At 43.0% G+C, this 24,939-nt stretch overlaps 1 protein-coding gene and 2 non-coding genes across 3 annotated transcripts in view; 2 read left to right on the top strand and 1 right to left on the bottom strand.

The window, feature by feature from the left end:
- The window catches only part of NUP85 (nucleoporin 85), a 36,678-nt gene extending 11,994 nt beyond the window's left edge, over positions 1-24,684 (bottom strand). Inside the window, exons 1-11 of the mRNA XM_039226358.1 lie at positions 24,566-24,684; positions 20,030-20,123; positions 15,732-15,894; positions 11,251-11,321; positions 10,652-10,695; positions 9,558-9,627; positions 8,258-8,379; positions 3,734-3,868; positions 3,504-3,626; positions 3,171-3,302; positions 2,375-2,481 (exon numbers count right to left, since the gene is read on the bottom strand). Coding sequence (XP_039082289.1) covers positions 2,375-2,481; positions 3,171-3,302; positions 3,504-3,626; positions 3,734-3,868; positions 8,258-8,379; positions 9,558-9,627; positions 10,652-10,695; positions 11,251-11,321; positions 15,732-15,894; positions 20,030-20,123; positions 24,566-24,598 — 1,094 coding nt within the window. The 5' untranslated portion in view covers positions 24,599-24,684. The remainder of the gene's footprint in view (positions 1-2,374; positions 2,482-3,170; positions 3,303-3,503; positions 3,627-3,733; positions 3,869-8,257; positions 8,380-9,557; positions 9,628-10,651; positions 10,696-11,250; positions 11,322-15,731; positions 15,895-20,029; positions 20,124-24,565) is intronic.
- On the top strand, positions 12,550-12,656 carry LOC120228311. The gene has a single exon (XR_005527458.1). It is a non-coding gene; the product is annotated as a U6 spliceosomal RNA (small nuclear RNA).
- LOC120228312 lies at positions 17,760-17,863 on the top strand. Its single transcript, XR_005527459.1, has one exon. It is a non-coding gene; the product is annotated as a U6 spliceosomal RNA (small nuclear RNA).
- Positions 24,685-24,939: the final 255 nt, after the last annotated feature.

Below are 24,939 nucleotides of genomic sequence, written 5' to 3'. Positions count from 1 at the left end.
CTTATTTTTTTTTATATTTTTTTTTATGTTTTATTTATTTCTGAGAGAGAGACAGCGTGAGCAGGGGAGGGTCAGAGAGAGGAGACACAGAATCTGAAGCAGCCTCCAGGATCTGAGCCAGCTGTCAGCACAGAGCCTGACGCGGGGCTTGAACCCACAAACCGTGAGATCATGACCTGAGCCGCAGTCAGACGCTAAGCCAACTGAGCCACCCAGGCGCCCCTTTTTAGCACCTTTAGAAAGGATTCTCCTCATTCCCCCTCAGAGGTAGTCATGAACGCAGTCAACGCCACACCCAAAGACATCAGCAAGACCTCTACATCACCAGCCCACTGGCCCAACACCAAATGCTCTCCCGCTTTCCCAGGAACTAAGCCTGGGTCTGACTGGTACAAACCAGGAGAAACCAAGTGCTCGCAAAATGCCAAATCCAATCCTTCCCCATCGAGGCAGGCACATTCTGAAAGCTCTGCTACTCTCTCTAAAGATACTTCAGCCTTTCCTCCAATTCCTGGGATGAGGTTCCAGGACTTGCATTATGGTGTCTCTTTCAGAACAGAGTAGGAAGTAGCTTCCTGACCAAAAAAACCCAAGCTCCAGGGGCACCTAGGTGGTTCAGTTGGATGAGCGTCTGACTTTGGCTCAGGTCGTGATCTCATGGCTCTTGGGTTCAAGTCCCATGTCGGGCTCTATGCTGACAGCTCAGAGCCTGGAGCCTGCTTCAGATTCTGTGTCTCCCTCTTTCTCTGCCCCTCCCCCAACTCATGCTCTTTCAAAAAAAAAAAAAAAAAGAATGTTTAAAAAAAAAAACTTTAAAAAAATTTTTTTTTTAAAAACCCACGCTCAGAAATTTATAGCAAATACTTTAGACTCTTTCCTGCTTGCCAGGAAGAGACACGACCAGACTGAGGGGCTGAGAGCTGATCCCTCCTTATGTGTGACTAGGAGGCTGATGCCATGTTCTAGGGCATTCATAAAAGCCACTCCTCTTCTCTGGCATTCCTCTTTTTCTTCTACAGTCACTGCAAAGAACAGGGTGCCTTCCCTTTTCATTATCCTTCCTCCTGGTTCTGCTCAAATCTGATTTGCTCCTAAAAATTCAGATGTGGCTTATGAAAGCAGCCCTGATGGAAATAACCCAGTGCTGTAACAGACAGTATATTTAGGAATGCCTATTTCTCCGAATTATAGGTTGAGGCAATGACAAAGCCAAATAATAACATGTATGTGTGCCTTTGTAAGTGATTCTAACGGTTCCGTGCAGATGCCCCTCATCAGCTGGGTTCTGTGAGTCACCTTCTAGCTCCAACTACGTCTGTGAAAAGAATACAGACACAAAACTTGGTTTTCTTTCTCTAAATCTAGCACCATTTCCTTCAAGCCCTGGCTCTCTTCTCGCTCCAACAGGAGGAACTAGCAGGAGAGGACCCCTTCCCACTGCCCAGATCTATTAAAAATGATCCAGTCGAGATCAGTGAATTTGATATTTGAGCAAGGTCGTCTGCTGCAGTTTCCAACTCTCTCCTTTCTAGGAGTCTGCAATTCAATATCCACTTGTCCAGGATGCACAAGAGGGAGATAAACTGTGTCTGACTTCCTATACATGGTAATTCCTGGAAAGCTTTACCTGTGATTCATGATGTCTGATACTCAGTTTCCAGCCTTGCTGAAGGTACAATGCAATGACAAGATACCCTTTCGGGGAGAGGGGTAGTATAGAATCCCTGCTCTAAACAGACTCAGCCAGCAGTTTGCTGGTGTGGTAGCCTTTGGCTCACTAGAGAGGGAAACTAATGAGAAGTACTGTCACTTAAGGTGATATGCATATGTATCAGGTTCCAAGAAATAGGGTTGCTGGCTCTTTCTGGATTTTAAATACCAAAGCAATTTACTGCAGTGTTGCTCACATAAACATCCCTGAAATGAAAACTGTTGTAAATACAGTAGCCCTCAAGCCTTAGGAAGGTCCCCAAGCTTGTCCAGAAAGAAGCCAAGATCTACCTACATGTGGCTTAGGAGAGGAGCATGTCTGTGGGAAGAAAATTAACACACCAGTGAGAAGGAACAAGACATTCTATAAAAGGACGGTGGAGGGACGCCTGGGTAGCTCATTGGTTAAGTGTCCAATTCATGGTTCTTGAGTTCAAGCCCCTCATCAGAATCTGCACTGACAGTGCAGAGCCTACTTAGGATTCTCTCCCGCTCTCCCCCGCCCCTGCCTGCCTGTGCACATGCACACTCATGCACAGTCCCTCAAAGTCAAATGAAGCTTAAATAAAGGATGGAAGTGACGGTTGCACAACACTGGGAATACACCGAATGCCACTGCACTGCACACCTGAAGACAGAATGGCGAGCATGCAACAGGTCCTACCTGCACTCCTTGATCACTTGGTGGATGTCAAACTCAAAGGCCGCCATCAAGATGTTGTCCAGGGGTTCTGGGCTGCTCTCTCCTCCCAAAAACAGGTCAAGGCTGGACTGTGGAAAGGTGGTAACCAACTCAATTCCCAGATGGAAGCAGAGACTCAAGGGGGCAGGTAGGGCTTCTTTGTAGGGAACCCTGGAGAAGGGTGATGGGGTCCTTCATAAAGGGTCACAGTAGGGGGCACTGAGCTAGCTCAGTTGGAAAAGCATGCAACTCTTGACCTCTGGGGTCGTGCTTTGAGCCCCATGTTGGGGATACAGTACTTAAAAAAATAAAGAGGGGCACCTGGATGGCGCAGTCAGTTGAACAGTTGCCTCTTGATTTGGGCTCAGGTCATAATTCCTACTCTCAGGGTACAATCCCAGGATGTTAGAATTGAGCCCCACAATGGACACTGCGTAGGGTGTGGAGCCTGCTTAAGGGTCTCTTTCTCTCTCCCCCTCTGCCCCTACCCTGCTCGTGCATGCACACTGTCTCTCAAATAATTAACTAATTTTTTAAAAAGGGCACCTGGATGGCTCAACCGGAAAAGCACACAACTCTTAATCTTTGGGGTCATGAGTTTGAGCCCCAAGTTGGATGTAGAGATTACTAAAAAAAAAAGATAAACTTAAAAAAAGGGGAGTGCTCAAGGAAAGACCCTATTCTCAAGAGAGGTTCAACTCAGAGAGGCCACACACTGAAAATGACCTGCCCCCATGATTCCTACTCCCTGTTCCCATCCTTTGAAGCTCAGGCTCACCTGGGCATAGAAGTGCAGGTCAATGGGTTTTACTGTGGGATGAGAGTACAGGAGCCGCGTCACTAGGAAATGATACCAGTTATTCAGAAGTTCCTTCTGCTCCAACAAGGCAGCTTCATCTCCCAGCATGATCTAAGGAGAGAGACATTCTCCTATAGGTCCAGGGGCAACTTCTCTGTTAACTCTCTGGATCTCAAGTACAGCATTAGGTCTGAAAGCTCTCTCCTTCCTGGCAGAGATGATGGACAGCCCTGTCAGTCACGCTCCTGCTACTGCTGCACTGGATATCGCAGCCCCAACTTGGACCCCAACCTGGACTTCCTTCCCACAGACCTTGCAGAGAGACTCCAGGTGGGGACTGGAGGCGAACGTGCCATCCTGGAGATGACGCTCACATTCCTCGTGCCAGTGCTGCCATTTTAGCTCCAGCTCTGTCAGCGTCTGGGTGTTTCCAGGCTAAGGGGAAAGACACAGAGAGATGCCATTGCCACAGAAACCCCTTGTGCTTAATGAACGAAGCCGTATATCTCATGGCCCAGCAGAACAGGTCAGCTCCCACTTACACTGAGAACGGGCATTGTCCTCATCAGGTCCCCCAGGATTCGGCACATGCCCGCAGAGGAAGGGCTGACGTCGGCTTCTTTGGAGAGCATCTGCCGGGCCTCGTCCAGCCGGCCCTGGAGCACCAAGATGGTCACCTGGGAGGACACCAAGAACACAAGCACTCGAGGGAGCCCTGGAAGCAGTCTCCTCGATCCACATTTTAACTTCCTACACTGGGGAAACATGATGGTTCCTCTCCTCTGGAGGTAATCTAGCTCATCTAGTCTCATGGTTTTAACCTGGACCATACTTTTCAAACTGCATGTTGTAACCCATCACAATTGCAACCAAGATACTTTTTATACATTTTATTATTGATTTTCTATCTTATATTTTATTTATTTTATTTTTTTTTTTTTTTTTTTTTTTTTTTAATATTTTTTTTTTATTTATTTCTAGGAGAGAGAGAGAGAGAGACAGCGTGAGCAGGGGAGGGTCAGAGAGAGAGGGTGTCATATACTGAAACAGGCTCCAGGTTCTGAGCTGGCAGTCAGCACAGAGCCCGACGCGGGGCTCGAACCCACAAACCGCGAGATCATGACCCAAGCGAAAGTCGGACGCTTAACCGACTAAGCCACCCAGGCGCCCCTATTTATTTTATTTTTTGAGAGGGCACAAGTGAGCAAGGGGCAGAGAAAGAGAGAACAAGAAGCAGGGCTTGAACTCATGAAGTGTGAGATAATGACCTGAGCCAAAGTCAAATGCTTAACTGAGCCACCCAGGCACCCCTGCAACCAACGGTTTAAAACTAAATGATGGGAAGGTGCCTGGATGGCTCAGTTAAGTGTCCAACTCTTGATTTTGACTCAGGTTATGATCTCGTGGTTCATGCAACCGAGCTCTGCGACAGGCTCCAGTCTGACAGTGAAGAGTCTGCTTGGGATTCTCTTTCTCTCCCTTTCTCTCTGCCCCCTCCCCCATCCCTGCTATCTCTCAGAATAAACAAACTTTGAAGAATAAAAATAAATGAAATAAGGGCACCTCGCTGGCTCAGTCGGTAGAGCATGTGACTCTTAATCTTGGGGTCATGAGTTCAAGCCCCACGTTGGACACAGAATTTACTTAATGAATGAATGAATGAAACAGAAAATGGCAGAGTATATCAAATAAAGATTGATTCATAAGTTTCAGTTCAAATAAATAGATGCACACACATACTCAATATAGTCAATCCTGTTTATTCATAGATCCCATATTTCTGAATTTGCCTACTTGTTAACATTTACTTGTAACCCCCAAATCATTACTTGGTGCACTTTCACCATTACTTGTGGATATGTGCAGAGTAGCAAAAAAATTGAGTCACCTGATAAGCACATTCACAGCTAAGGTTGAACAGGTAGCACTCTACCTTCTTGTATCAACTCTCAAACTAAACAAGTATCTTTCCCAAGGTCTATTTAGTACCACTTTTTCTGTGTAATTTTTCAGCCTTGTTTTAAGCTTATTTATTTACTTTGAGAGAGAGAGTGTGGAGAAGGAGGGGGGTAGGGAGAGAGAGAGGGAGGGAGAGAGAATCCCAAGCAGGTTCTGCAGTCCCAGCTCAGAGCCCAATGCAGGGATCAAACTCATGAACCATAAGATCATGACCTGAAGAGAAACCAACAGTCGGATGCTTAACCGACTGAGCCACCCAGGTGCCCCTGTATGTCTGTGCTTTTTCCTGAACCCCTCAGCATAATGCTGAAGTACTGCTGTACAGTGTTTCTAAGTGCTAATGAAGGCCCTTAGGGATAAAATATGTGTCAGATAAGCTTCATCCAGACATGCATTACAAGGCTTTTAGCCATGAGTTCACTGTTAAGGAGTCAATGATACATATTAAAAAATTTTTTTAATATCCATTTATTTTTGAGAGAGAGAGAGAGAGAGAGAGAGAGAGCGCGCACGCATGCACAAGCAAGGGAGGGGCAGAGAGAGAGGGACACACAAAATCTGAAGCAGGCTCCAGGTTCCAAGCTGTCATCACAGAGCCCAATGCGGGGCTCAAACCCATGAACCAGGAGATCATAACCTGAGCCAAAATTGGACGCTCAACTGACTGAGCCACCCAGGCACCCCAGAAATCAATAATACATATTAAATAAGGTATCTTTAAGCAAAAATATGTATAAAACAAGGTTACATATACTGATCAACTGACAAAAATATGATCAGAGGCCAGAAGAACCCTGTATTACAGTAATCTGTGATACAATGTTCCAGGCAACTTTATAGACCCTATCATGAATAATGACAATCTACAATAACATACACACAAGCATATACGTAAAATATACATAGTAACATTCTCCCTTACTAAGTCATGCTGAAAAAAGCCAAGGATATATATGCCAACAAATACTCAATTTCTCTAACCTGGACTTCCTTCTTTGGATTCCAGACTTGCATACCTTATAGCCTAGTCAGTGTCTCCACTTGGATTTCATAGGCATCTTAAACACAGCATGTCTAAAAGTAAACCACCCAGGTGCTTCCAACTTACCAACCTGATCATCCTACATGCTCCTATTTCTTACACACACACACACACACACACACACACACTCTCTCAATCTATTAGCAAACCCTATCAACTGTTATCTGTAAACTGCACTAGAATCTAATCAGTTCTCACAACCGCCTCTGCTCAGCTCCTACCCCTGTCCAAGTCACCACCACCTCTGCCTGGTTTAGTACCATAGCTTCTAGACTGGTCTTTGCTTCTGCCCCTGCTCCATCCTCCGTAAGGCTCTCTGGCTGCATCAGACACAGTGTGCCTTTGCTCAGCTCTCCAATGTCCCCTCGCACCATCCGACTCCAGGGTAAAACAGGAGCTCTTACTGTGTCCATCAACTAGCTTATACACCTTTACGTGCTTTAATCATGACATGACCTTAAACATGATCTTATTATTATCCCAGTTACACAGCAGAAGAAACCAAAGGCTGTTAAGCAACTAATTCAAGACTCCACAGCTAGTTAGAGGCAGAGCTTGGATGCTAACCCAGACAGTTCGGCACCACAGACCATGTTCTTACCAGTCTGCTCTACTGCCTCTCTCAAAGCTCAAGTCCCTATTGACAGTCCAGAGGGCCCTATGACCTGACCCCGTGGCTCTCTGCCCTTACCTCCCCGACTCCCGCCCCTGCCCCCACTGCTTCTCGTCCCACCGTGCCTCCAGGTCAGAGCGTTTGCAGGTCCCACTTGCCTGCAACACTCTTTCCCCACCTTTGGCCCAGCGCCCCTCCTCCCATACCACCTCCTGAGGGTGGCCTTCCTGGATTCCCCTGCTCTCCACACCACTGGGCTTCACTGTGAGGCATGCTACATATTTTACTTGTTTCCGTATTTATTTTCTGTCTCCTCACCCAGGATGTTAAGACTCATAAGGGCAGGAATCTTTGCTCTCTGTGGTCATAGTTGTTTTCCTCAGTGCCTTGCAAACAGGAGCACTTGATAAATATTCAGAGAATGAATCAGAGTCAAAATCTGGGCTCAATACTTTCTGAGCAATGGCTCTCCCCATACTTGCACAGATCTCCCAGCAACAAAAGGCACAGAAATAGCCTCAAAGGCAACAATTCTTTACCTGAATTCCAGATTTTATAAGCTTAATCAAATTTCCATTATTCAGGTGAACTAGCAATCTTCTCCCCAGGCCCTCCCAAATGGGTCACAAGTCAGGAAAAGGTAAATGGAAAAAAGTAGTGCTCTCAGAGGTACAGAATACGTAGATGCATACATATACACGCCCAAAATACCAAGAGACATGTTGACTTCCTTCATGGCCTTTAAAAAATTTTTTAATTTATTTATCTTGAGAAAAAGAGAAAGTACAAGTGGGTGAGGGGCAGAGACAGAGGGAGAGAATTCCAAGCAGGCTCCACACTGTCAGTGCAGAGCCCAATGTGGAGCTTGAACCCATGAACCATGAGATCATGACCTGAGCCAAAGTTGATTGAACGCTTAACCAAATGAGCCACCTGCGCACCCCTCAGACATGCTGACTTCCAAACTGATAATCCAAAATGACTTCAGGATCATCAATCTTTGATGGAGCTATAATTTACACACTATAACATTCACCTATTTATGTAGCAAGTTTACAGAGTTGTGCACCATCGTTACAATCCAGTTTCAGAACATTTCTATCACCTGAAAACCCCTCATGCTCATTTACATTAAGCTCCCACCCCAGCCCCTATCAATCAGTTTTGTATTATTGCATCTTCTCTTCTCTTTCTTAAATTCACAAAGAAACTAAATTTCCCTGCTCACTAGAAAGTCTACAAAGCATTACTTTTCTTACACGACAACTTAGTTCTAAACTCTTCTATGGAGCAGCAAAGAAAAGATCTAAGAGCATCTCCATAATCACAGACCCAAAAGCCAATCCAAGTGTGAGCAGGCTCAGCAGGCAACCTTCAGGCCTGCCTGCGAGCACTGGGAAAAAGACCTGTGAGGTGAAAGTCAGGAAGGCCCGAACTGCATGAGGTCCTTACCAAGTTCCAGAAGCTCTCATGTTTGCTTGGATTCTCACTGCCCAGGACATCTGCCAACAAACTGTCCACCTCACACACATGCAGTCGGACCCAGTCAAGGAGGTGAAGGAGGAGAGGGCCGGCTAGGAGGAAAGACTCTTGTCACACACAAACCTCAGCTTCATCTGCAGCAAATTCCACTTTCCCACAGTACAGACAGAAAGTGTAGGGAAGACAAGAGAACTACATAGGAAGTAGTTTATCCCTCGTAGGCAGACACACATCTGGTACTGAATAAAGGGCTGGGCTGACAAATGGACCTTTAGGAATACTTCCTCTGAGCCAGGCAGCTCCACCTTTCACTGAATCTCTGATAGGGCTTAATCCCACCACCTGCACCATCCCCAAATCTTCACGACTATGCAGTACACCATGGCCATGTAAGGAACGGCCACTTAGGGACTGGTACTGATTAGGTGCTAGGTATGCAACAATGATGGAAACACAGCAGCAGCCCTCAAGACATACTGGAGGAAGTAAACACAGAAACAACTAATTTTAATTTCAAGTTGCTCAGGGCTTTAGCAGAAATAGGAGTAAAAAGCTATGACTGCACAGAGATTATTAACACTCATTTATGGACAACACCAAACATAAACTATCAAGAGAATACAAAAAAAAAAAAAAAAAAGCCTGCAGCACCTCCACAGAGCCCACGCAAGCAAAGATACCATACCAACCACAATTTGGTTCAAAAACATGGAATAATTCAGAATGGACAGTTCACATGTAGGGCTGCACTTGCCCCAACCACCGGTGACAGAATTCCCCAAGTAACTTTGCCCCCTCCTCATGAAAGTTTTCTCCTTTCTTTTACTTTTTTATTTTAAACACATACATTTATTGTTTCACACTTCTGGAGGCCAGAAGTCTGAGATCAAGGAGTGAGCAGAGCTGGCTCCTTCCAAGGCTGGGAGGGAGAGCCCATTCCATGCCTCTCCCCTGGCTTCTCCGAAAACTTTGATAAGCTTGGCATGTCCACAACATAAGTGCTGACCAACCATCATACAATAGTTTAACATGTTTTCTTAGTGTTTTTCAGGGGCCACCAGCCTAACATTTTAGGTTTTCAGGAGGCATTTTCTTTTTGCGGAAGGTAACAAAATGGCAGGCTTCTTTGGGTATTATGTACAGCCTTCTGATGGTTGCGGTGATGAAGAGTGATGAAAAGAGCATTCTACACAACTGAACTCTCATCGTGACATGCAGGAAAAGGCAGGGGGACACTTCTGATGTTGGGAAGGGATGATTCCATGCTCACCTGGGGCTACTTCAATAAAAAGAATCTCACAAAGGTTCCAAATAAGCTCCATTGCTGATAAAATCGAGACCTGAGGAAGAAATGGAAACAAAGTTTTAAATGAAAATATTCCTGATATTTGCTCTTAGAACAAAGGAATGAAGCAGGGCTTGAACCACATGATGGTCATTCATTATTAACTCAACATTTATTGAGTACTCCTATGGAAATCCTACAGGATTTCCCACAGGGAATTCACTGAGAGAATTTTAGGGGATGGTAGGCAGACTAACATTTTTTTTTTTATTTTAATGGTTCTTGTTTTAGTTTAATGAGCATTATAGAAAAATATAATTAGCCCATCATGCTCAGGGTCTTGATGAATATTAGGATTTAGAAAGAGGCTGAGTAAAATGGAGGATGATTTTTAGAAAAATATTTAGTAAATAATATTAAGAATTCTACAGATATACCAAAATCATGAAGGTGATATTCAAGGGACTAAAGTTTAAGGAAGTCTATAAAAAGGCAAACCTAATATAACACCCAAAAATAAATCAGGTCTGGACCCTGCCCTAGAAATATACACTCCCCTTCCCGATCATCTTTTCATACACAAACACAGATGACCTTATTCACAGAGAAAATAAATGCTTTGCTGCACCAATCCCTACTCACTACTGAGTTTGAACACTATCAAGATTCTACCAAAGAAAGAGAATTCTTTCAGCCATTTTCCAGCTCCAACGAAAGTAAACAACTCAATAAAAATGCTAGGTCACGAGCTGAGTCCAATTTATAAAAATAAGCAGTGGTTCCAAAAGCTCAGTTCACTATCTCAGGTGACAAAATGTGGTTAGGATTGATATTTCCCAGAAGAACTGCAAATTCATACAAGTACTTCTCAAACACATCCTTGTGTTCCAATGTGGTATGCCCTGAAGGGGGCACCAGGAAGTTCAAGATGATCCTTACCACCCCCAAGGAGTTGCCTGTCTAGCTGGTAAGAAGAAAGACTTGTGCAAAACAATGCTTGCAAAGCCACCCCAGGTGGGTGCTAAGGATTCAGACAGACATAATGGTGCCAGAATAACAAAGGCAGGAGGCGCCCCTACCTGGCTGCTGAACTGGCGACCACTGGCTGGATCTTTAGCAGCAACTAACAAAACACAAAACATTTTGAAGTGAGCAATCAAACTTTTAGTCTCATAGTCACAGCTTCATATATCAGGTTCTTCAGCTTGTGCCTATTTCCTCTAATGACCACCCATTTTCACTATAAATTTTTAAAAAGTGGCTCATATCTCTTTGTTACAGATCAATGATTTGCAAACCCAATGCCCTCAAGTTACAAGCGATACTTTCAACTGCAACAGAGCAAACAGAGACCATCATGTTATAAAAGACTCTACTCAGCACCCAGGAATCACAAGGCTCTCAAGGTTATGGGGACTTTAAATCGCAAAAGTTAAAGAACTGGGAATGTGATTTTCAAAGATCTTAAATTCTTCAAATTTCTTTAATCTTTCAAAGATCACACCTGTCAACTCAATATATTCTGACTTAAAAAAATGTACTCAAGACAACTGCCAAAAAATTAGATTATACAAGATGGGAAAGTAAGACTTTTGAACTGGAAAATCAAATAAACTTTACCTTGCAGTATTGACTAACATTTCAATTACTATCACATGTACACACACAAAATCCTTACTTGCAGCCTGGTGCATTTCCTCCATACAGGCTCTTATGACTGATCGGTAGTTCTTACTCACTCGGACCAATCTACAAAAAAATGAAATGACATACAATAGGAGTGTGGAGCATCTTGTAGTGACAAAAAGCAAGGAAGTTTGCAACAGAAGAGAAGCGCTTGCTCAAAAACAGGAGCTAACCTGAAGAAGTTCCTAAAGGTCTAAGCTGGAACAATTTGAGCATCAAAATAAGAACATATGAGGTAACCCAGGGAGTAAAATAAACATCCCCAAATCCATACTGATATTATGTATCATCTCATACAGATGAGATCCATGGACACTAAAAATAACGGTTGAAAATTTAAGGAGAAACAGAATTTGCATATAATCTCAAGGTTTCTCCTCCAAATATGTATTAGTTACAAGGGAAAGATGGCAATCTTACAGTGAAGAAACCCAGTAGAAACCACATTAACCAAGTGATGAAGGTCAATAAAACCAGTAATAAAACTTCAACATGATGAACCCCATGATATGATGTACTGAAGATCCATCATACTAGTTCTGTGGTATCCTTACTAAAAATGCATAATCTCAAAAACAATACATAACCTTTGTCTAATCATGAGAAAACATCAGACAAACCCAAATGGAGGGAGAGTCACCAAAATAACTGGTCAATATTTTTTTCAAAAGTGTCCAAGTCATGAAAAAGACTAAGGGAAAAAAATTAAATGCAACCTCAGTCACAGAAGAGAAGAAAAGCACATTAGTGGAAAAATTGATGAAATTCAAATGAAGTCTTTAAGCATATTGCATTGATGTTTAAGTTTCCTGGTTTAAGTGACAATAATAGGGTAACATATGGATATTAACATTAGAAAGCTGGGTGATGGATATGCAGGAATCTATTATTCTGTATCTTTTCTGGAAGTCCAAAATTACTTCAAAATAAAATCTTTAAAGAAGGAAGTGACGAGACACCTGGGTGGCTCATTCAGTTAAGCCTCTGACTCTATTTCAGCTCAGAAAATGATCTCATGGTTCCTGAGATCCAGCCCCATACTGGGCTCTATGCTGACAGCACCAAGCCTGCTTAGGATTCCCTTTCCCTCTCTCTGCCCCTCCTGTGAGCATGCTCTTTCAAAATAAATAAATAAACATTAAAAAAAAGAAAAAAGAAAATGACAAAACATAACAAACTTCCAAAAGAAAATAACTGGTTTAGTTACCAAGATGCAATCCTTAGCAACAAGAACAGTTCTAGAAGAGACCTAAAGACCACCTATTTGCTCCATTTAAAAATGAATAGTAGCATGCTTACTTCAGAAGCACATATACTAAAACTGGAACAATACAGAGAAGTGTAGCATGGCCCTTGGGCAAGGATGACATTCAAATTTGTGAAGTGTTCCATATTTTTTAGGACTGCGTTACATACAGAATTGCTAAATCATGGGCACCTGGGTGGCTCAGCTGGTTAAGCGCCTGATTTCGGCTCAGGCCATGATCTCACGGTTCGTGGGTTCGAGCCCCGCATTGGGCTCTGTGCTGACAGCTAGCTCAGAGCCTGGAGCCTGTTTCAGATTCTGTGTCTCCCCCTCTCTCTCTCTCTCTGACCCTCCCCTGCTCATGCTGTCTCTCTCTTAGCAATAAACAAAACATTAAAAAAAAATTAAAAAAGAATCACTAAATCACATTGCACACCTGAAATTAACATAACACTATGTTGATTATACCAGAATTAAACAAATAAAAAAAAAAAGCAACATTCTGCATATGACCTACAACAGGGTTGCCAGGAGGTAAAGCAATCTGCACATATTCTCTCACCCAATCCTCACTATCTTGGATCCCCTTTCACTGCCAAGATTCAGGTCCAGATAAGTAATTCAGCCAAAAAAATAAGGTGATTGCTAACCCCAACGCACAGAGCAGGAACTCTCATCCCACCATAAGGATGACATTCACTTACTCATTCAGCAAATATTTTAGAGCATGTATTTTATTTTTTTTATGTTTATTTAGTTTGAGAGCGAGCAAGGGCAGAGAGACATAGAGAGAGGGAGAGAGAGAATCCCAAGCAGGCAGGCTCTGGGCTACCAGCACAGAACCCAATACAGGGCTCAATCTCACATACTGATCTCACATACCATGAGATCAAGACCTGAGCCGAAATCAAGAGTCGAACACTTAACTGACTGAGTTATTTATGTTTAAATAAAATAAAAGTAAAAATAAAAAAAGAAATTTTCAGCCCCGCACCCTACCTTTCTAGAGAGGGTAAAGGGGCTAGAAATGGAGTTAATAATTGATCATGTCTACATGAGGAAGCCTCCATAAAATCCCAATACTGTGGAGTTCAGAGAATTTCCAGGTGGGTAAATAAATCCCCATACCAGGAGGGGACACACCCAAACTCTACGGGGACAGAAGTACCAGTACTCTTAACCCTCCCAAACCTATTTATCTCTTCACCCAGCTGTTCATCTGTATCCTTTACCATATCTTTTAATAAATTGGTAAGCCAGAGACACCTGGGTGGCTCAGTTGGTTAAGCCTCCGACTTCGGCTCAGGTCATGATCTCATAGTGTGTGGGTTTGAGCCCCGCGTCAGGCTCTGTGCTGACAGCCAGCTCAGAGCCTGGAGCCTGTTTCAGATTCTCTGTCTCCCTCTCTCTGACCCTCCCCTGCTCACACTGTCTCTCTCTCTCTCTTTCTCAGAAATAAATAAAACATTAAAAAAAATTTTTTAATAAAAACGTTAAACAAAAAAAAAATTTCAAAATAAATAAATAAATTGGTAAGCCTGAGTGTTTCACTGAGTTCTGTGAGCCACTCTAGCAAATTCACTGAACATGAGGAGGTTTGGGAACTTGTAGCCAAGCCAGACAAATGCTTTAAGTAACCTGGGGACCCACTAACTGCAATTGACACGTGAAGTGGGGAAAAGTCTTGTGGGACTAAGCCCTAACCTGTGAAATCTGATCTCCAGGTAGATAGTGTCAGAATTGAGTTAAATTGTATGATACCCAGGGGACCTGATGGGCTCAGTCAGTAGAGTATGTGACTTTTTTTTTGAGAGAGAGAGAGAGCGCGAGCGAGCGAGCATGCATAAATGGGGGAGGGACAGAGACAGATGGAGACAGAATCCCAAGAGTTGGATGCTTAACCAACTGAGCCACCCAGGCACCCTGAGCATGCAATTCTTGATCTTGGGGTCATTTGTTCAAGCCCCGTGCTAGGAATAGAGCTTACTTTAAAAGAAAAAAAAGATACCCAGCTGGTGTCACAGAATTGTCTGGTGCTATACATCTAGCATGAGAAGGGAATATGGGTACCTGGTGGCTCAGTCAGTTAAGTGTCCAACTCTTGGTTTTGGCTCAGGTCATGATCTCACTCACAGTGCACAGCTTGCTTGGAATTTTCTCCCTCTCCTCCTTCTGCTTGGAATTCACTCTATCTCTCTCTCTGTGCCCCTCACCCACTCACACTTTCTCTCTTTCAAAATAAATTTTAAAAATTTGAAATAAACAAACAAGGGGTGCCTGTGTGGCTCAGTCTGTTAAGCATCCAACTCTGGCTCAGATCATGATCTCACAGTTTGTGAGCTTTAGCCATATATAGGGCTCTCTGCTGTCACCAAGAAGCCCACTTCAGATTCTTAGTCTCCCTCTCTTTCTGTTCCTCCCCTGCTTGCACACATTCTCTCTAAAATAAACATTTAAAACAATGAAAACAAAAAACCCCAAGAAGTGAATATGACAGTTGTGCCATATTTGAGACACAAAAGGAGAGAAAAACTTTTTCCCCTCCAGTACAAATGCCAACACTGCCCATGCTCCAACTAATTTATGGACACTGATAAAAAACTAACATGGAGGTTCTCATCCTCCATGGTGCTTAAGACTCACCTGGAGATTTTAGATTTGAGGATCCACCCCAAGAAATTTTGATTTTTATGATCTGAAGTGGGGCCCAGAAATCTGTCACTAACAAGTACCTGCCTGATACTGATGCAGTTATCTTATGAACCATACTTCAAACAACCCTAGTCTATACACAGTATAATAGTTTTCTGGTCTCTTACCAGAAAAATGCCTTGAGAGTTAATTCTATAAAGATACAACAAAACTACTTTTTTAAACTCACTTTTATAATACTATAATTTCAAAATCTTCCATCACTGGGACTCTCTCAATGATTCTCCAGATGCTTATGTAGCCTAAATTTTCTTTTTTGAAGGGTAAATGAAACAGGAACATAAACAGACAAAAAGCTTATCAAGCCAGCAAGTCGATCAACAGCCATTTGCACAGGTACCCACAAGACATTTCCTCTCTAACTACCTCTACTGCCCAGGACAGAAGCCAAAGTAGAACCAAGAGCCCCTTCTTTCTCCACGCACTCCATCTACTATGCAAAAGGACAATGATGCAGTTCATATGGCTTTCACAATTTAGTTGTGGACTGCAGCACCTACCAGCAGCCTACTTACTGAGCTTTTCTGGACTTTCCAGTCAATTCTTCTTCAATTCTCTGGAGGCCCACAAAGATTCCATGGGATTCATTGAAGAGTTTTCTCAAGATTTGAGAGTAAACATCTATATCCTTTCGGATGATATAGATAAAGGGGCAGCCTGGCACAGTCTCTGATTTTTCTGAAACAGGAAAAATTTAACATCGATCACTATTACTCTCATATAACAACTGACTCTAAAATTTTTAAATTGTGGGTCGCCTGGGTGGCTCAGTCAGTTAAGCATCCGACTTCAGCTCAGGTCATGATCTCACAGTTCATGGATTTGAGCCCCGCATTGGGCTCTGTGCTGACAGCTAGCTCAGATCCTGGAACCTGCTTCAGAGTCTGTGTCTCCCTCTCTCTCTCTGGCGCTCCCCTGCTTACACTGTCTCTCTCTCTCTCTCTCTCTCAGAAATAAACAAAAAACATTAAAAATTTTTTTGATTTTTAAATTGAGTTATATAATTACAACAGCTTCAGCTACTTTGCTACTGATTTCATTTTTTAAAAAAGTATGAATTATCAATTATCCACACATTAATTATTTAATATACATATTTTCAGACTCACTGGCTTATTTATTTTATTGTGTTAATGTAACCTCTAGGCCTGGAGTGCCTGGCTCAGTCGGTGGAGTGTGCAAATCTTGATCTTGGGGCTGTGAGTTCGAGCCCCACAATGAGTATGAAGATTACTTAAAAATAAAATGTTTTAAAGAATAAAATAAAGTAAGCTCTAGACCCAACATGGGGTCTGAACTCACAACCTTGATATCAAGAGTCACATACTCTACTGGACTGAGTCAGCCAGATGCCCTCTCACTGACTTATTTTGGAACTACCTTTGCCTCCATCAATTGAAATATACTGAAAGAAAATTAAACTCACTTATATTAGCCTAAATATAACTTGAAAAATACGATAAACCAACAGCCGAAATTTTATATAATCTCAAATTTACGTAAATATTTTTACATCAGTTTGTACTGCCATCACTCCTACAGCAAAGAATCAAAAGTTAACTATTTTACAACAGTAATAAAAAGGCTCTATAATGATAAACTATAAACAACCAACTTGTGGAAATTTTTTTATGCAATAGCTTCTCAAAGCTATGACCTAAGTGAAAGTCGGACGCTTAACCGACTAAGCCACCCAGGCGCCCCTCAAAGGTTGTTTTTTGAGCAACTGTCTCTTTGGCAGCTTCTATAGCTCTGCTAACCTTGAAATCTTTAATACCAAAATATCCCATAAACATTTAGCAACATCAGGGACAATTCTTACCTACAAAATCAAGAAAAACTACATCACTTAAAACTTGCATGAATTGGGGCACCTGGGTGGCTCAGTCGGTTGGGCAGCCAACTTCAGCTCAGGTCATGACCTCATGGTTCGTGGGTTCAAGCCCCGCGTCGGGCTCTGTGCTGACAGCTAGCTCAAAGCCTAGAGCCTGTTTCAGATTCTGTGTCTCCCTCTCTCACTGACCCTCCCCTTCTCATGCTCTCTCTCTCTCAGAAATAAAGAAAAAATGTTAAAAAAAAAAATTTTTTTAATTGCATGAACTGGAGGGTGCCTGGGTGGCTCAGTCAGTTAAGCATCCAACTTCAGCTCAGGTCATGACCTCATGGTTCGTGGGTTCAAGCCCCGCGTCGGGCTCTGTGCTGACAGCTAGCTCAAAGCCTAGAGCCTGTTTCAGATTCTGTGTCTCCCTCTCTCACTGACCCTCCCCTTCTCATGCTCTCTCTCTCTCAGAAATAAAGAAAAAATGTTAAAAAAAAAAATTTTTTTAATTGCATGAACTGGAGGGTGCCTGGGTGGCTCAGTCAGTTAAGCATCCAACTTCAGCTCAGGTCATGATCTCATGACTCATGAGTTTAAGCCCAGAGCCTGAAGCCTGCTTTGGATTCCATGTCTCCCTCTCTCTCTGGCCCTCCCCTGCTCATGCTCTGTCTCTCTCTCAAAAAATAAATAAAAATTTAAAAATTAAAAAAAAATTGCATGAACTGTGCTCACTTCAGCAGCACATATACTAAAGTTGGAACAATACAGAGATTAGCATGACCCATGCACAAGGACGACATGTAAATTCGTGAAGCGTTCCATATTAAAAACAGCAACAACAACAACCAGGGCACCTGGGTGACTCACTCAAAGTTAAACATCTGACTCTTGATCTCAGCTCAGGTCTTGATCTCAGAGTCATGAGTTCAAGCCCTGCACTGAACTCCACATTTAGCATGGAACCTACTTAAAAACATTAATAAAATAGGGTGCCAGGTGGCTCAGTCAGTTAAGTGTCAGACTCTGGCACAGGTTGTGATCTCACAGCCCATGAGTTTGAGCCCCACATTAGGCTCTCTGTCAGCACAGAGCCCACTTCAAATCCTGTCCCCCTCTCTCTCTGCCCCTCCACTTGCACACACGTGCTCTTTCTCAAAATAAATAAATAAATAAACTTAAAAAAATATATAAATAAAATTGGGGTGCCTGGCTGACTTCAGCTCAGGTCACAGTTGGTGAGCTCGAGCCCCGCTCTGGGTTCTGCATTCTCTTTGCATCTCTCTTTCTGCACCTGGTGGGATTCTCTCTCTCTCCCTCTAATTCTTCCCCTCGATCACTTGAACTCCCTCATAAATAAACAGATAAAACTACATGAACTGCACACGTGACTTGCCAAAATTTTAAGACTTTCATTAGCTCCATCTTTCTCTATAATAAAATAAAGCTTCTACATTTGAATAGTCTGTCAAATATCTGCACAAAAATATCTCCAACATTTCCTAAGACTCTTTTGAAAAGAAGAAAGCAAAATCAAATGTTCAAAATTTAGTTTTATCTTCCTACTAGAAGAGTCTGTATCAGAAAGGAAAGATTCAGGGGCGCCTGGGTGGCTCAGTCGGTTAAGTGTCCAACTTCAGCTCAGGTCATGATCTCACGGTTCTTGGGTTTGAGCCCCACATCGGGTCTGTGCTGGCAGCTCAGAGCCTGTAGCCTGTTTCAGATTCTGTGCATCGCTCTCCCTCTGCCCCTCTCCCGCTCATGCTCTGTCTCTGTCTCAAAAATAAATAAACTATAAAAAAGAAAAAAAAAGATCCAGGCCCCTGGGTGGCTCAAATAGTTGAGTGTCAAAATCTTGATTCCAGCTCAGATCACAATCTCATAGTTCGTGGGTTCGAGCCCCACATGGGGCTCTGACTGGTGGTGCAAAGTCTGCTTGAGAGTCTGTCTCCCTCTCTCTCTGCCCGTCCCACCTCATACTCTCTCAAAAAAAAAAAAAAAAAGAAAGAGAAAGAGAGAAAAGATTCATGTGGGGCGCCTGGGTGGCTTAGTCGGTTAAGCGTCCGACTTTTACTTAGGTCATGATCTCACGGTTCGTGGGTTCGGGCCCCGCGTCGGGCTCTGTGCTGACTGCCAGCTCAGAGCCTGGAGCCTGTTTCGGTCTGNATTCAGGGGCGCCTGGGTGGCTCAGTCGGTTAAGCGTCCGACTTTTACTTAGGTCATGATCTCACGGTTCGTGGGTTCGGGCCCCGCGTCGGGCTCTGTGCTGACTGCCAGCTCAGAGCCTGGAGCCTGTTTCGGTCTGTGACTCCCTCTCTCTCTGACCCTCCCCTGCTCACGCTGTCTCTCTCTCTCCTAGAAATAAATTAAAAAAACATTTAAAAAAAAAAAAAGAAAAGATTCATGTCCAAAACATGACATAGCTTAGAGAATAAGGAAGAGCCATTTACTCTCCAGATCCTTTGTGCTTTTTATCAACAGCCTACAGAATTCAATCAAGTTCACAATAATAAAAGGTAAGGACTTCAAAGTCTTCATAAATCTGCAGTTTCACAATAAGGGGGCTGCTATAAAGGGAATTTAGTCATTCTGGACAAGAAGGGGGAAAAAACTTGACTTTTTAAATACACAGGAAACATTTCAGGGTGCATGGCTGGCTTAGTGGGTAGAACATGCAACTTCTGATCTTGGGACTCTGAGTTCAATCCCCACGTACGTTGTACAGACTACTCAAATATATTTAAAAAAATAATAATAAATAAAGGAAACCATTCTTTAACACCTGGAAGATTACTGTTCATTTTTTTTCCTGGACTCAACATCTGCCAAATCTCATAAATTAATGAAAATCTTAAATACCAAAGTTTCAAAAGTGAAAATGGTACAAAATAAGTTAAACTGTTTCTTGCCTTAGTTAGTCAAATCTGAAAGAAGAAAACAACCAAATGTGCCAAGATAGATACTCTGGGAGAAAAAAAAAAAAAAAAGAAAACCTACCTTTTTTGTTGAAGGAGGTTTCACACACCAGCATCTCTCCTGGACCCCATTCAAAACACATTTGCTTCTTCTTGGAATTTACTCCTGGAATCAACTAGTAAAAAAAGATAAAACAAAGAAACTTATTTTTACTAAAGGCTTTGCTTTCAACTGATTTGCAATATAACCGTAGAAATCACTGGTCATGAAAGTTAAGTGCTACTCTATGTACACAGCTGAGTGTGGTTGAGATCAGCCCAATCTGTTAAACCCTGAATAAGCAAGTGACCTTGCCGGGCACCTCAACCCAGCCTGCCACTTCACAATCAATTATTGTACTGTAATTTAGTGATCCATAGTTCAGAATAAGAGAATTAAAAAAAAAAAAATACAAAAGAGGGGCGCCTCGGTGGCTCAGTTGGTTAAGCGGCCAACTTCGGCTCAGGTCATGATCTCACAGTTCGTGAGTTCGAGCCCCGCATCGGGCTCTGTGCTGACAGCTAGCTCAGAGCCTGGAGCCTGTTTCAGGTTCTGTGTCTCCCTCTCTCTCTGACCCTCCCCTGCTCACGCTGTCTCACGCTGGCTCTCTCTCTCTGAAATAAATAAAACATTAAAAAATTTAAAAAAAAAAAACAAACAAAAGAAACTGAACTGTTACTCACTAAACGAAGCCCTCCAAACACATGGTTTCTGTGCCATCTCTTTGAGGACGCTCAGTTTTTCCTCTCTCAGTCCAATCCCTTTGAGCCTCAGCTTTATACATCCAACTACCTAATCCACACCTGTATGGGTTACCTAACACCTAACCTCCAGAGCCTCCATAACATAAGAATCAATAAAGGACTCTTGATGCTCATCTCCAATTCTTCCCCCACTGGGGCAAAGCCTTCCCCAACTGTTAAAAGACTAACCTGTGATTCTTCTCTTTCCCTTACCACCTTTGTCCAATCTATCAGTAAATCCTGTTCTGCTCTTATATAAGCCTGAATCCAACCACTTACCATGTCTACCAGTCTAATCCAAGCCACCATCAACTGTTATTTGACTGCAACAGCATTTCTCAGTGCCTGAAATTATTCTCATACATGGTTATTATCGCTCCCTGTAAATAGATAAAAGCTCACAAGGGCAAAGGATTCTGGGATTCTCATACACTGCCTAGAAGAGACCCTGGCACAAAGTTGGCACTCTATAAATATTTTTGGCGGACAATAAATTTGGCTGGTATCAAGACAAATGCACTCAGTTCTTAGGAAGAGCTAATGCAGTCATTCAACAATTAAGCAATGTTTAATAAGCCTTTTTCTATACTGGGCTCTAGGAATACAATGTGTAATACAGTTTCTGTCCTCCAAATGCTAGCAGTCTACTGAGGAAGTCCAATAAACAGGCAGTTAAAAAAAAAAAAAGTGGAGAAATGCCAAACCATAGATAAACACAAAAAAGGATGTTTTAGTAGACTCTTAATGGATGAGTGGGCAAAGCAAGGGGGAAACATTACACACAGTGCTGCTGAGGCAAATAGGTACCCATATGCATAAAATGAACCTAACGTCACAGACAAAATAAAAGTTAGATACAAATGTAAAGCAAAATCTGTAAAACTTGAAAAGTATAGTAGAAAACCTTTTTGATCTTAAAGTAAGCAAAGAGAGGACACAAAAAGCACAAAATATAGAACAATTTATAAATTGGGGCTTCATCAAAATTAAACTTTTGCTCTTCAAAAGATAGTGTTAAGAAAATGAAAAGGCAAACCACAGACTGGGAGAAAATATCTGCCAAACACATATTGGATATCTAGACTACATAAAGAACTCTTGCAATTCATTAATAAAAAATAACCCAATAACAAAATGGGCAAAAAATTTTAACTGCCACTTCACCAAAGATATACAAATGACACATGTATAAGCATATAAAAAGATGCTCAATATCTGTCATCATCAGGGAAATACAAATCAAATGATAATGAGCTACCACTCATTGCTACCAGAATGGCAATGGCTAAAATTTTAAAAGATTGACCACACAGGGGCACCTGGCTGCTCAATTAAACATGTGACTTTGGCTGAGGTCACCATCTCAGGGTTTATGAGTTTGAGTTCCACGTCCTCAGGCTCTGTGCTGACAGCTCAGAGCCTGGAGCCTGTTTCGGATTCTTTGTCTCCTTCTCTCTCTGCCCCTCCCCCACCCATGCTCTGCCCCTTCCTCAAAAATTAGTATTTAATTAAAAAATAATAAGTATTTAATGAATGAATGAATGAATGAATAAAAAGACTGACCACACAGTTGATGAGGATGTGGAACAACTGGAACTGTCACATGTTGCTGACGCAAAAATGGCATTTGAAGAAATGACAGTTTATTTCAGCTAAATACAAATATATTCTATAACCCAGCAATTCTACTTCTAGATATTTACTTTAGAAGATAAGATAAAGGGAAACAAAAGCCAAAACTTACATTTCTTAAGTATCTTTGAAGCAAAAAGATAATACCACTGGTCTAGAAAAGCAACTAAAAAGATTATTCTAGGCTCTACTTTGAATCTATACATAAACATCTTTAAATCTGCTGATTACTAACTGGCCTTCACGTGCCTTAATGATAAAAGCAAACAGGGCACCTGGGTGGCTGAGTCTGTTAAGCATCTAACTTTTGATTTTGGCTCAGGTCATGATCCTGGGGTCATGAGATGGAGCCCCGCGTTGGATTCCACACTGAGTGTGGAACCTACCTGAGATTCTTTTTCTCTCTCCCTCTCTGCCCCTCTCCCCTGCTTGCTCGCTCTCTAAAATAACTGAAAAGAGGCGCCTCGGCGGCTCAATCAGTTAAGCATCTGATTCCAGGTCAGGTCAAGATCTCATGGTTCCTGAGTACAAACCCTGCATCAGGCTTTCTGCTATCAGTGCAGAACCTCTGCCCGCCTTTTTCTCTCTGCCTCATCCCCGCTCACACTAGCCACTATGTCCCTAAAAATAAACTTTTTTTTTTTTTTTAAAAGGTTGAAACATAGGTGCCTGGGCATCTCAGTCGGTTAAGCTTCCGACTTCGGCTCAGGTCGTGATCTCACAGTTCATGACTTCAAGCCCCACATCAGGCTCTCTGCTGTCAGCATAGAGCCCACTTCGGATTCTCTGTCCCCATCTTTCTCTGCTCCTCCCCTACTTGTGCTCTGTCTCTCTCAAAATAAATTTTAAAAACTTAAAAAAATAATAAGTTGAGGGGCACCTGGGTGGCTCAGTCGGTTAAGCTTCCAACTTTGGCTCAGGTCATGATCTCACGGTTCATGGGTTCGAGCCCTGCGTCCGGCTCTGTGCTGACAGCCAGCTCAGAGCCTGCAGCCTGTTTTGGATTCTGTGTCTCCCTCTCTCTGACCCTCCCCTGCTCACGTTGTCTCTTCCTCTCTCTCAGAGATAAAACATTAAAAAAAATTTTAAGTTGAAAGGAAGAAAGAAAAAGTTACAGTGGGGGAGAGAAAAAAAAAGTTCCAGTGAGCTGATATGCTAATTTTTCTTCCCAGGGACAACGACAAAGTCCTCAAAAAATATAAAATGTTTCAAGTACCTTATATAGATTATAAAACTTTAATACTCTACAGTAAGCTTTTTGGAGTAACCACCCCCATTAACTGCTATTTAAGATCTCGCGTCTCATTTTGTCCAGTTAGCTTTGAAACGACCCCCATCTTTAATTTTTGGTTTTGTCGTACACTGCTTTCCAATCTGATAGCTTTAGCTCAAAACTGTAGGCATTTCGGCTTTCTAAAAAGCAAAAATACAAGATCAGGCAACCTGCAGTTCAGTGAAGTTTATAGCTTACCAACTTACCTCTTAGCTAAGAGGTGCAGAACAAGCCAATAATAGACAAAAATATTTTACCTAGTCAGGGAGGCAAGGGAAGGCTTTCCTGAGAAAGACTGCAAGTTCCTGCATTTGAAAAGCGAGGAGATAAACCTGAGAAAAAGAGAGTATCCCAGGCAGGGGGAACGGTAGGTGTCTATCTAAAACCCATGAATTTCTTTACGAACATCATAGATCATTCACATTCCACATACACTCTCTTGAAACTCCAGACCGAAGTGGAAGCAAACAGCAATAAAAACAAGAAGTCTCCGGGGAGGTTATGTACTTTTAGAAGGCCTCGGGCCAGTACGGCACAAGAAGCAGAAGCCAAGCTCACGGTGTTGCGATGTGACGCTTAGTTCAGCGGACGCAAAAAGCCCCAATTTCTCTACTTGGTCCAAGCCCGCCCACTAGAGCATTAGCCTAAGAGGAAAAGCAAGGCAAAAATGGAATGGAAAGGTGAGGAAGTCAAGAGAAGAGGAGGGATGGAGTGATGCCTCAGAGCCAGGCATTTCTAAGTACATAAAAGAACAGAAACCTAGCGAACGCCAGGACCCAAACACAAGCACCTCGCTAATGGGACCTCCGAATTGTGGCAACTGAGCTGGGGGAAGGGGAAAGGAGCCTCGAGGGAGACAGACAAGCCTGTAGTGACGAAGTAGACACAGTCCTCGTACAGAGAAGGCAACACTTTTGCGGGCGCCCTTACAGTGACCGTCGGCTCGCCATCGAGTTCCTCCATTGCGCCCCACTTCAGCCACCGAGAATTTCCACCGCCGCCAAAGCTCCCGGCTCAGGCCTCCCGCTCACAGCCGGCTACGAGAGAGGACCCCTCCCGAGCGCCTCCTGCGCTGCCTGCAGGCTCAAACCCCCAACCCTACAGGGGCCTCTCCTCTCCGCCACGATCCTCCTTCCGCGACATTCTAAACGTATTCTTCCTTCCTTGCCGGCGACAACGCGTCAGGGAAAACAGCGCAAGGGTAGCCTGTGCTCACAGTAACCTTTCCAGCCAGGTCAGGCGCCGCCGCGGACAGCCCCGCGCCGCGCAGGGAAAAGGCCCCGGAGACGGCGGGAGCTGCGGCA

Source organism: Hyaena hyaena, unplaced genomic scaffold, assembly GCF_003009895.1.
Source record: "Hyaena hyaena isolate Hyena2069 unplaced genomic scaffold, ASM300989v1 scaffold_21, whole genome shotgun sequence".
Classification (NCBI taxonomy): Eukaryota; Metazoa; Chordata; class Mammalia; order Carnivora; family Hyaenidae; genus Hyaena; species Hyaena hyaena.
This window is presented reverse-complemented; position numbering and strand designations above follow the sequence as displayed.